Source organism: Cryptomeria japonica, chromosome 8 (genome assembly GCF_030272615.1).
Source record: "Cryptomeria japonica chromosome 8, Sugi_1.0, whole genome shotgun sequence".
NCBI lineage: Eukaryota > Viridiplantae > Streptophyta > Pinopsida > Cupressales > Cupressaceae > Cryptomeria > Cryptomeria japonica.
This window is the reverse complement of record NC_081412.1, coordinates 114,825,366-114,838,985: the sequence shown is the minus strand read 5'-3', so window position 1 is coordinate 114,838,985 and position 13,620 is coordinate 114,825,366. Positions and strand designations below refer to the sequence as shown.

General features: G+C 36.9%; 1 protein-coding gene across 2 annotated transcripts in view; it reads right to left on the bottom strand.

Moving 5' to 3' along the window:
• The window catches only part of LOC131031281 (GATA transcription factor 26), a 56,012-nt gene that overhangs the window by 21,907 nt on the left and 20,485 nt on the right, over nucleotides 1-13,620 (bottom strand). For both annotated transcript variants that reach the window (XM_057962362.2, XM_057962361.2), the window contains one exon: nucleotides 9,218-9,586. In XM_057962362.2, coding sequence (XP_057818345.1) covers nucleotides 9,218-9,491 — 274 coding nt within the window. In that variant the 5' untranslated portion in view covers nucleotides 9,492-9,586. The remainder of the gene's footprint in view (nucleotides 1-9,217; nucleotides 9,587-13,620) is intronic.

Here is a 13,620-nt window from a genome sequence, read left to right as displayed (position 1 = left end):
TTCCTCAAAACATTAAGTGTTCAACCTCACCAAGCATTGATCTCAGCAAAATGGAGGGCATGTACATCCTAGCCAGGCTTTTGATAGCCAAGTGGCAGTCATCCCAAGGTGGTCACACTATTGGAAGGTCACAGGCAGTTGATGTGAAGGCAGGCCGGGGTTTTAGCATCAACTGGAAGTGAAGGTGAACAAGTTTGTGGATTTGGAGAATCATTGGAAGTGACCTGACTTGTTCTAATTTGCTGATTGCAGCACGCACTTCATCCATTTCAAGAGTTCCCCATTCACTCATCAAACTAACCTCATCAACAACAAGGCTTCTTCATTATTGCTTATGCCCTGACTACCCCCTCACCAAGCATTTCATTTCGTCCGACAATTCTCCACACTTAGACTCAACTTCCTATCCTAGAACTTGAAAGCCGCATGGTGATGATCAAATGAAATGATCGTCATAAATCGTTCATCACCAAGGCCTTGAGAGCTAAACTAACTCAATTCCATCTTAAAGAGAGAGACATGACTTGATCACTTCCTAAGAACCTAAGGCACTGCACCTCCTCAAGTAAAAGGTTGACAACACTAAAACTACTACCAAGCTAGACGACTAAACTAAGACAACTAACCTAGAAAGTGAAAAAAGTGGGTGTCCCCATTTGCAATGGGGTGATGTGTGAAAACGCCACAACATAATGCAGACTATTATTTGTGATTCCCCACCTCAAGGTTGCTCGCATAATAGACCATCTGCATTATGACATTCTCAACCCTCAATTGGTAGAAAAGGTGTCCCCATTAACTTCAAAATTGTAATGGTTTTGTATGGTCTTTTCAACTACTTTCCAAGACATTGATTACTTCACAAGATATCATTTTTTATTGAGGCCCACAAGAGCTCGAAGTGGTCTTTCCCTATAGTCACAAGTTATGTTTGGACCTCAAACTTAGATTTTTAGACTCATACATCAGGTGGGATAACTTGCCTCTTCCACAACTACTTCCAATCTAGGTTATTGTGATTGTCCTCTTATTTACATTTTTGGATATATATAATTCCAGATACCAAGAGGTTAGCTCCACTTGAGGATGTTTCCATATTTGAATGTTATTTCCAACCTGTTGATGTATTTTTTAGACACCTCTAACACAATAAAATACCAAAGTATTTTACCCTCTTGATCAAAATCACCTCAGATGCTAAATATATGATCAACTAAGACGACTCCTAAGTTCCTAATGTCAATTCTTGGCATGTGGGTAACACAAAGGCGAATGTGATTTGTTGTTTGCACAAAGGGACTTACGCAATTGTTCTCAAGTTTGGGCTCTTATGAATGGAAGTAGTTTTGCCACAATTTTCAAATGACTTATGATTTTGCAAGGTGAGCACTTGATCTATTTCTAAAAAAGATTTTAAAATAAAATGCAAAAAGGAAGGGTTTAGAGAGTTCTATTCTAATCCTATATTAATCCTAGAATGCAAGAGATGGCAAATGACTCAATGAAATTCAACTAGGCTCATTTTTGTCATACAGTGAACAACTCAACACAAGCTTAGTGCAATCCTCTAAGGTAATCAATTGATATTCAAATTCATATTCACAACAATAACACCATCCATTCGATCAATATCAATGTGCCAATAGGAATCGAAGTTAAGCTTAGATCAAATTCCAGTTGACCACACAAGGCAAATTTACAATCAGCAAATAGCTAGTGGTATGGATAAAACGAATTTCATATAGATTCACTCAACAATTTATTTCATTCAACTAAAATACTTAAAGCAAATTCTAAACTAAATTTTGAAGTTAGAGAACCACACAATGCTTCAAGATCTCATAAAAATCACCAAGTTCAATGATTAAATTCAATTTGGCAGCATATAGGCGACGATTCTCAAAAATCTCTCTTACAAATGAGAGGAGAAGGGGGTTATATAGAGTCTCAAAATGAAATGAAGGGTCAAGATTCATTTAGGATCAAGGGCCAAGATGATGCCAACACTACCCTAATTAAGGTTTACATCAAAAAGTGGAATCTTATCCATATCACAAAACTCGAGGAATGAGATCAAATGAGATGTCGCCTAGTCATCAAGCAGGCTATCTTCTAAAAGATTCCTTCCTCCATCTCTCTCTCTAGCTGCATATTCAACGAATCTGGACATAACTAAATTGAGCTCCTCCATTGCGACACTTGGCAAAGCATCAAGCTGCAATTCAATCACATCCAAGGCATCTGAGCATGTATTAGAAATATTTTCCCAATCTGGTATAAGCTTTTGCAAGTTGTTGATGTGAATCATGAGGGAAACCAAATCGTTCAGTTGATTCCTTCTGATAGACTCCAACTCTTCGAAGTAAACAAACTTCATCTTTTCCTTCAACCAAAGTGTTGGAAGTGTGGACATCTTGTCCCAATAATTCTTCAATTGATGTGAGGATCTTAGATTGTATCTCTTGAATTGATCCTTCCATTTTTACGCACTCATCTTTTGCATGATCAAATACTAACTTCTTCATGGCCAAAGAACAATACCATCCATGGAAACCATACACATTTCCCTCTTGAATAACTCCCTCCTAGATCAGTGTAGATGTAGGAATCCACTTCAACACCTTGAGGCGAGGAATAGTCTTGTCTTGCACTGGCTAGAACTCTTCCCATACTCCTTCCAAGTATTGTATCCTGCTTATGAGCAGCGTTGTTCTATCATAGGCTTGGACGAACTGGACTAGGAAGTCATCTGCTTACTTTGAAATATCTTCTATCCATTTTCCAACCTCCTCATTGCCTCATGATCATTAGGTGATCCATGAGCAATAGCAATAGGTGAAACAAATGTAGGATCCTCATGCCTTAGGGGATTCAACCCTTCTATATATCCTTTTTTGAGTCTCCTATTTTCCATCTCTAGCATTTATTTCTTCTCTTCAACTCTATTCAATCGTGCCTCAATTGCCTTGGCGGAATCATTTAGCTCTTGAAATTCATGTTGCTTCATGGAAGGCCCAATATCTATTGCGGTAACATGACAATCCATGTGAGTGATCACATCTTTAGGCTTATCAACAGTTGGGACAACCATCTTCACAATACGTTCTCCTGAATCATCTCTAGTAATCTTAGAGAACTTCTTTGCCTTCTTCCTTTCTTTAGCCTTAGCAATCCAAGCTAAGAAGTCATCAATATCCTCAACAGGTTGCACCTCTATAGCTTTCTTTTTCTCCATATTGCTCATCAACCAATCAAGAATTGTAGAAAATTCCATACCATCTTCGAGTTGTTGATCATCATCAAGTCCTCTCAAGGCTGAAATAACCACATCCTGTTGAATGGTAGGAGATCCTGGTTGCTGTTCATCTTCACGTGGCGCTAATTATGTTGATGCATGTTCATCTTGATCATTCTCTAGTAGGATCTTTGTATCGAAACCTTGTTCGGATTCATTTTCTTCTCCTGGGACATCATTCTCCTTAGCGGATGAGGAGCTCATAGTAGATTGAGGAGTGCTAGACTTATGCTTCTTATGTCTAGACTCTTGACTAACAATCTCCTTTCCTTTTGCTTGTGTTCCTCCAAGCATACCTTTTCTTCTTTTAGGTGCTTGACTCTCCTCATCATTATTTGTCCTTACATTGCTTATAGTTCCTTCACCATTGAGAGAGGACTCCTCACTCTTAATTCTCTCATAAGTCAAGGTAGTATTCTGCCTCCTTAGCTCATTTATTTGCTTGTCCACCCATTCCCTGGAGCAATCATTTACTTCTCTCATCAAAATATTCAAATCTAACATCTCAAGTTGTGACCAATTAGGTGATAGAACTGGCTTGTCCTTCTTCTTCACATATTGAAGATGTGATATGATTCCCATCATCTTTCACTTGAACAGGAATTGAGAAGAAGTTACACTTCCTCATGAAGCCTACTAACACTCGAGACCACGTCTTTCTCCTAACTCCGAGCTTATTTGTAAGATTTGCCCAATAGTCCTTGCTATTTATCTTATGTGTAAACTTTTCTCCTCTAGTTGTTGAAATACTCTATAAAATGGATCGAAACGGTTCCTTGCCTTGTATATCCCAAGATGGAAGAATTCTAGCTCTTCATTAACTGTCTCTTCTGCTGCAGCGGTGGGGCATATCTTCATCATCTTCCCAAGTGTGATAGGAAATGTAATACCTTGCCTATGCTTTCCCTTATGGATTCAATCAGCACTAAGAGTTGCCTTACTACCTCAAGTAACACCATCTTGTCGATCGGATACCTAGGAAGCTTGTGTGGTTCGAAAGTGAATCCTTGAATCCTTAGGTATGTGAAGGTAGGAAACTGAATATACCATGATCCGAACTTCTCTACTAATGACATTGCCTCCTTGGACAACCTCCTATGTAATCCACCTTGTAGCAACTGCATGATGTACATGGTGAAGGTATCATTCATCCTTCTATATTGTTCCTTTTCATGTAGGTGGAGTTGTGGATAACAATCATACACCTTATATTGTACAGGTCTATTTCCAACTGCACCCCTGCACACTAGTCCCTTGTATGCAATATGCCTTGCTAGCATGTAGACTAGGTGGGAAGTCACGTAGAAAGACTTCGCTCTCTCCAAACTCCTCAATAGAATATCTAGGTTGTCACTTATAATCTTAGCCCAATTGATCATCATTGTTCCATTTGATATCTCCTCAATGATAAAGAGCATCCATGTTTCGAAAAAGGGTGCTCCCATAATCCTGTTGAGTAAAAATATTAGATCACTATACTCCTCTTTGAAATTTGAACATAGGAGTCGATTAAGTAACTTGGAATGGTGACACCTTGCCTCAAGGACCCAATCATTATTGATAAGCGTCATACATGCCTCATATCATTTCTCGAACATAGCCTGAGCGTACTCCTTAGTTCTTACTTGCATGTCTCGGTGGTGAGGAATTCCAAACGCCTCTCTTATTGACTCCTCAGCTAGGTATTCAAGCACCAATCCCTTAGGTGTTTTGATTGTTCTAGATTGTGGATTGTAGTGCCTTGCACACTCAACCATAAGCTCGTTGCATTGTATCGATGGTGGGAAGCCAGCCATGTGGTAGATTCCATTCTTCATGATGTTGACCGCCAAGGGAGAAGGTAACTGGTTCTTCATTCCATACATCCTCCGCTTCATCCTCTTCCTATCCAGGTACTCCAAATTAGAATCTCCAACTTTCTTCCACTTGGAAGATATCTGCGACTCTGGATAGTATCCTTCAAGCACATTCTTCAACTAAGTCTTCCTTTCAGCTATCCTTGCCTTTGACATGGTACCTGTACGAGGCTACAAGTTAATAACTTTGCAAATAACTCTAATAATTAATGTTCAGAATTGTTCTAAGTTCTGATTTTGAATAATTTTCAGACTTGTAAGCTCATTAATATCAGAAATTCGGCATTATGTAACACAAATTCTGAAAATGTGAGGATCTTAATCAAAATCTGGAAAATTCCTTTCAAGGAACCTGATTTTCAGACTTAAATTAAGTCTGATTTTGATGTCTAAGTCTGAATAGACCCTTCAAAGACTCAGAAAATGATCGATTTTTCTATCAAATGTGTTGTTCCAGTTCAGATTTCTGAGTTTTGATGTCTAAGAACACCTCTGAAAACCATGTTACAATGGCTGGAAATGATCTTGTTTATGATGCAATCCATTTGTCTGAAGCAATCTGCCCCTACTTAGCTGGAAATCATCATGTTTTGGGCATAGACAATGGCTGGAAGGAACGTTTTGTGCCTGGGAATGGTGGCTGGTAAAGACGTCTCAGGTCTGATAATGGTGTCTTCAACCAGCAATGGCACCTTCTATGCTGTTACGAACTTTTCCAATGGTGGCGCACTTGATGCGTTGGGCATAAAATTGCACCCTCCCAGCTATAGAAAACTTCAATCTTCCTTCTTCCAGCTCTCAAGGTGCTGAATCAGTCACTTAATGATATTATAATAGTCACTGGCCTGGGGTTCGTATTCAACTTTTCACCTTTACCTTTCACCACACAATGCATGTGAGATTAAAAAAAAACACATTGACTTGCCAGATGGAAAATCGTTATGCATTGGGACAAACAAATTTTAACTTTATTTTTACCTTCATTCGCCCACCAAATGCAATGGTGGATCCCCATTGGAACTGATTTGTCCCCAAATTTCTCGAGTAATGTTGGTTTCCAGCACCTTGGTGGAAAATCGATCTTCCTCTGGACATCAAAATTCATCATTAATTCGCTTTCCTTTACACATCCTCTCCAAGTGGAAAATCGACCTCCAGCAAGACACATTGTTCATGTTGTTTTTGCCTCATTTAATCATTTTCCCTTCAAGTGGAAAATTGCACCTCATCAGGACATTCAAATTTCACTTCACCTTGGTCATTTTACCATCAAGTGGAAAAACATGGGTCATCAAGGCTCAGTTTCCTTATGCATTTTCACTCTGGTAGGTTTGGTGGAAAAATGACCTCCATCAAGACTCATTTTGTCCTTTGTTTTGTCCTAAGTGGAGATTCTATAGTCATCAAGACTTTCAACAAAATCACTTGCAAACTCAGTCTTGGAGTGGAAAAATGACCTCCATCAAGACTTTCATCATCCTTAACATTAAATCGATACCTTTATGCTCAAAATTGAGTGGAGTATCATGCTCCATCAGGACTTTCATCATTTTCATCTTTATTGCTCAATAGAAAAACGCCTCCCATCGAGACTTCATGTTTTTTGACTTATTTCACCTCCTAGGAGTGGAAAAACGACTCCTATCGAGACTTTTAGCACTTTCGTACAAAATTCACACCAATTTGAAACATTTTCATCATTTTTCGCTCACATTTTAAGGCAAGTTGCAACTTTAACACTTACAAAGATATACTGGCAATTAGGATCGTTTAGACATTTTAACATTTTTTCAACACTTCAATCCTATTGACTTCAAAACTTAGAGATTTAACATTATTTGCATTTTGAAGACCTCTGAAAATCGCCACATTTAAGGGCAAGACTCTGGCATTTAAATCTCAAAATTGTTGCATGACTGCCAATACCCTAAACTAATAAAACCGTAAAGCGAGAAAGAGGGGGTCCCTATTTGTAATGGAGCGATGTGTGAAAGAAAAGGTCACAACACAACCAATCTCTTCTAACAATGGCACATGCGTTGAAGGAGATTCTTAATTTGATCTCTATCTAAAGATTGCCCTCTACTCTTCCTTGGGTGATCTTATTCTTCTTGTTGATCGATGCTTATAGCAAGACCCACCAAATGCACATTAATGATCTTGTTGATGATGAGCTTTTCCTTGAAGAGTTAATTGCTAATGAGTTTGGCAAGTTGAGGACTTCAACTAACAAAAATAACCATGTCACTATTTATGGAAGACATATCGTCTAGTTCGAAGAATCTTAGTCTCCACATTCGTAATGGGATGTCTTGCTTCTCTAATTCTTAGACTTACAAGCTTCCCTCATTGTGATGGTGCTAGCATTGTGGATTATGTACTTACTAGCAAACCTTTCATCTCATAGATTCAAAAGTTTTTTCACACATCTTACCCCTTGTCAACCATGTTGATTTAACCTCCAACCTCCATGCTCCTCCCCCTGATCCTTGCCCCCTCAAGTCTAATATTTGTTGTACCATGACTAGATTTGATGATGAATAATCTATGGACTTTGCTTCTCAACTTTCTCATATTATGTCCAACTTCCACTCCATTCCACCTTCAATTATTGTTGTCTTGTTCTTTCAAAGGTAGCCCTTGACCTTTCACCATGTAGTTTCTCACTCAAATGCACCACATCTTCATAGTTTTGCCTTGTGAAAAGTTAATTTGATGAGTGTAAAGCCATCCAACATAAACAACATTTTGTAATTGTCTACAACTCTCCTCCATTTTCACCACCCATAGAGAATACTGGCATCTCCTTTAGCATAAAAAATGAAATGGACACCTCCAATATTCATATCACCTTACTTGTTTGGGCCTACAATGTTAATTATCTTTATGATATTCCTAATTATCCTAGCACTGAGTCCCTAATTCTCCTCCCATGTCACTTTTTTCTTAATTTGACAAATTCAGGTAAGGTTTGCAATGTATGTTGAGATGGAAATTATGGATGCCAGTAGTTTTTACAAATTTTGTAATGATTAGTTGTATGTCTATTTTGTATTTCTAAAGTTGAATTAAGTTATTAAGCATGATTGAGTTCTTGTATCAGTAGATGTCTTTTGCCAGCAGCAAATTAGGTTTTTCCACAATATTCGGCCATGTTTGCGTCTTCCTTGAAATTGGGATTTCTCTTGAGAAAGAAATTGATAATTACTTTGAAGTTGATTCACTAAAAAGATGATGTTCAAGACAAAAGCATAAGACATAGTTATGCGTATAAATAGCAATTTTATCAAAAATCATAATGAAAAAATAGATATAAAAAATCACAAAGTTTAGCGGAATTAAAAGGAAAAATATTCTTGCAACCAAGTGGTGTCTAAATTATGATACTATCAAATGAAATAAAGTGATGCCTTTACTAATTTTTTCTTGGGTGCACAAAACTATAAGATCACATTTATACAAAATAGTGTAACATCTCAGAAAGGCAATTTGATTGTCTTTTTATAAACCAACGCACAAGAACTTGTTTTCTGTCTGGTTGTCAACAAAGTAAAGTTCACTTCTCCAAACAGTGATAATCCAAACCTTGATCTATGACCCAAACCCCGTAACCATAATAATTAATGAATGATTATGTTGTAAAATGCAAATCATGTTTTTCATGTGGGAAGCCATTGAGGAGCCTCTTTCAAAGCACATAAAAATGCAGTCATGTTTATTGAAAGCAAAACATGTAGTAACGTACATACATGAAATGTGACCATACTTGGAAAATGCAAGATTCTATTAAATATATGAAGAAAAAACCTTTAATCCATGCATACTTTATGGATGCACTGAGAAAAATTATTCAGATACCAGTAACGTTTTTTGTTATGACTAGCCTAGCAAACAATCACATTAAAAATCCTAAAGCTTTAAAGTTTAAATAGTAGGAAAGAAACTTTACTGCTAAGGACAAATTTCACTGTTAGGACTTGAAAGATTCTGGATTTTATAAGTCCTTTAAAAAAAACTGTGAAACTGCTTAAGAATAAACCCACGTGAATAATTGGTAGACCCAAACCTGTACTATAATTTTCGGTTACACCACCATGGTGTATACATCCTTCTGAATATGATATTCCCGACACTGAACTTGATCTGGTACTTGCATCTTCATCTTTGCCATATTGTGGATTGGATTTTGTCAATCCAAATTCTATTTGGCAATGAACATCACAGGGGTCCTTCTTTTTATGTGATCTCTGCTCCTTTGACTTTGGCAATATCTTTTTTCCCCGAGGCCATTTGTAATCCAAAGACTCATTGGCCCCACAACCTCCAGAGTGCATTGGCATGTAATTTGCAAGAGTTCCCTTTGTCCTCCATCTTGAACCGCATGCATTGCACAGCACTGGCTTCTCAGGTGGACCATTTCGCCACAAAGGAGTAGCTGCGTTGTCACCATACATTGATCAGATTCCATGTGCAAATATCTCATTAAGTTTTAAAAATAAGTGCAAAAGAACTACTAATTTGATTTTTGACATCTATCTAGAACCAAACATATTTTATCCTCTCTTTTGATTCCCTCGGTTGCTGGTATTTAGGATACCCTGCGGTTATAATAGCATATAATAGAGATGAAGAAACATTATACACACAAAAGCACAATCATCTTGAACTTTTCCAAGAAAAGAAGACCTGACTCAAAGATTCTGCATGATTAAAGCAATTTTCAAAGAGCTAGGACCTCTGAAAATGTATCCCAACATAAAAATTCCTGATGACACGAATTAAAACTGTTAAAGTAATACATTTCAGTAATATGTCTCAATGTTTAAATTTCCAATGGATCTACTAAAAGACACCATTCTTATCAAATTGAACTTTCAAATATTAATTTTATATGACTTCCCAAAGTTTCAAGCAAGGCAACAGGTTTGTAGCAACACTGCGTCAACAATGTCATAAGTTAATCTACTTTAATCCTCCAACATTTTCATATGGAATGTCAATAGGTGCCTTGCCAGCATGTTGTTTATGAAAGAAACTCTCGCTGATATTTACAAGCAATATCAGGCCTAGAGATACTGGACCCTATTGAACCCTATTGCCATGTGAAATCTATGAATCTTATGATCCCCACATTATTGCTTCTGACCTATGAATCTACTTGTAACCATCAGTTTATGACCTCCAAATGTAAAATTTTGGTTTTGATGTCCTGAGCACTAGGGCTCAAGTGCTAAACCATACTTAATTCAAAGATAAATGGTGCAGAAATTTTCCAACAAGAGATACATACTAGTCAGTACATCCTGAGAAATCCTCTATATCTAATCACCTATTTAACATAAAAACCCAAAAGTCTCACCTCTACATATCAATTAGAGGTTTCATCTCCTCCAAATAGGTGCTAGCATGAATGCAAAAATGCGAAAAAATAAATTTGCTTATGCATAAAGAGAAGTATATAGCTCAAGTGTAAATTCAATCATTAATCAACAAAAACACGTGAGCGCTAATTATAACTTATACAAAAAGTATTATTAAGTCCAGTAACTTCTTGTTTGTCAAGAAATTGTTGCTTCTCATAGCATATAGATCTACATGCATAAAGTTTGCTTCATCTAGAAGGGCATAAATTAAAAATCATCGTTGGAAGGATCAAGTTAGTTCTTGTTTGTAGTTATAATATATTCTCTAGATCCACTCCCGAAGAATCCCTTGAAAGACATATCTTTTTCATACAATCAGCAACCCTACAATTTTATGTGGGTTAGAGGATCAGGGACCTAGCATGGGACCTATTGATTGTCCAAGCCGAATTTGTCACCCAACCATCACATCCAAAAACTATCTTACGATTTCCTTTATACATCCACAAACTCAAATCCACGAGAAATATAGCTCTTAGTATTGCAAGATATCCATACTTAACTCTTCATTCCTCTAAAGAATATTGCTTCACTAAGTTTCAATAGAAACCAACATTGCCAATACTTTGGGACTACATAGCTCCATCTTTTTATCGACGTCTCTCTTGATAAATCACCTCCTTTCAAGTATTCATTTGATGCTTCTACTCAACTCCTTCCTTTGAAGGAAGCAAATCACTAGAGTTGCAAAAAGGGCATTTATAGATAGTACATCCAAGTCATCTAGACCACCCCTCCTATGCCACTTCACCCAAAGATTTATTTTTATGCAATGCATTTCTTATAAGGGGAAGATGTTATCTTATAAAATCATCACTATATTTGGCACCATTGATCACGTGGCTTGAGGTGTCCCCTTGGACAACTTAAAGTGTGTTACCACCAATTAAGAGTTGGGATGGATCATCGTATTCTTTGCCATAGCCGTATCTACCTTCTTTGCTCCTTCCAAGAGGTGGAGACTAAGGAGCACTTCATCTTCAGATGCCCTATTTACCATGAGATGTAAGTGAGATACCACTACCTTACAAGGACTTAGGCAACACTCTCTACTTTCTTTGGATATCCAAAGTCAAACCAATAATGCTTGTCCCTTTATTTATAGGAGGTTGTCAGCCTTTGACACAAATCCTTGCAAGGTGTCTCTAAGGATCTTAAAGCCCCCAAATTGATCACCCTCCATCTCCTAGCCCATTGAATGTCAAAGGGCCAATGGCTCTAAACGACCTTTGGATACTACTACTTCACACATAAATGTGGATCAACCTATAAGAAAACATTTCTGACAACTTATAACTTCTACTCTAATGCCCCAACACATTGCCCCTTAACAACATGGTTTTGCTTCTTTTGATGGCACAACTCAACTACTTCTCAAGAACTCCATAAATTTACAGCTCCCCAACCACAAAGACAAAAGCATATTACAAGCTTCTTCACTACTATGACCTTGGATGTTAGGAATGCCTTGCTTCCTCTTAGAATCCCAGCTCAGCCCTTGTTACCTTAAACACTCCTCAAAGAGCACCATCAAATCTTGTATTGGTCCTCACACAATCATCAATGATGACACCACTAACTCTTCCATTTCGAGCCAAGATAGAGATATTCAACAAGACTTGTCTCCTATCTCTCCAATACTCCTCAACTTACACTATTTGGGGATCTTATTCCCCTTACTTGGCTATTTGTATTGAATCCTTGAGCATAGGTGTTGGGTTCTGCAATTGTATTGTATTTTTGTTTTTGTTCCTCCCCCTTTTTGTGTCTATATAGGATTCTCTTCCTAGAACTTTCTATTGTATACTAATGTATTTTTGGTTAACCATAAATTGATATAATTTTTTTATGTAATCTAGAGTATAATTGCAAGAGCTTTAACAAGGAAAAGTTGGTACAAAGATTCAGTTTAAATTTCAGCAATTCCCTATAACCTCCCTTCCAAAAAAAAAGTCAATCCAAAAAATAATGGGATTAAATGACAACCTTCTGTTATGAACCTTTTGGTAATGTTATTTAATACAATTCAAAACTCCTTCCTCATTCTTCCTATTTGTTATGGTCCTTAAATCCTGTTTCAGGCTTATAGACACATAAGCTGGTGTAGACAAATAAATTAGAACACATATTGGTGACATAATTGGAATCTCTTCAAAATTTACAGTATAGACATGTACACTCTATCAAATGATGCCTAGAATTTTTATTTTGGGCATTGTAACTCTAGGAGTCGTATAAGTCTCGTCATATCTCCTTTTTGTTAAGTCCATACCATTGTCGTAAAATAATAAACATATTGGGTTATATTTCAACCTTCTTGTTCCATGTATTCAAGTTTAGCTTGTAAGCACCATAGATCCGTAATTAGTCAATAATTTTAGTGTTTGGTTTTTCAATTTTTTGTATTGATTGTCATAGTCCTTTAATCATACAAGGTTTTCCTCATATCTTACTATGATACTCATTTGTTCCAAAGGTGGTATTTCTATGTGATTTTCTTATGACAGCCAATGGTCAACAATAGATAATTTTAAAAGATTGCAGGTCACTATTCCATGAACAAGGTATCATGTCCCTTTAAAATTGGGGCATTTCATGATCAATGTAAATGCACTACTCTCACTTCCTCTTTTTCTTGACAGAAAAAATTGTTTTCGTGAAGCTTCCATTGTACAACAAGAGATTGAAATAAGAGTTGGGATCGAAATAAGAGTTGGTTTACACTTTCTAAAGAACAAAATAATATTCATTGTTCATTCATTGTCATTGGTCTCATCAAGGTGGTCAAGAAATTGTGACAACGTTAAAGAATCAACAATCGCATTGGCCAGCATTTGGAGCAAATATTCCACAAATCTGACCTGATAATGTCTACCATTATTGTTTAAATCAATAATCCTTCAAATATCATCTAACAGGTCATCAATTTCGAAGGTGAAACCATTTTCAGTTTATAATCACTCTCATAGCCAACAAATTTATTTAACTAGTAAAAGAGAACAAAACTAACGAACTTGGAAGTTTGTTGAATTATTTCTAACGGTTG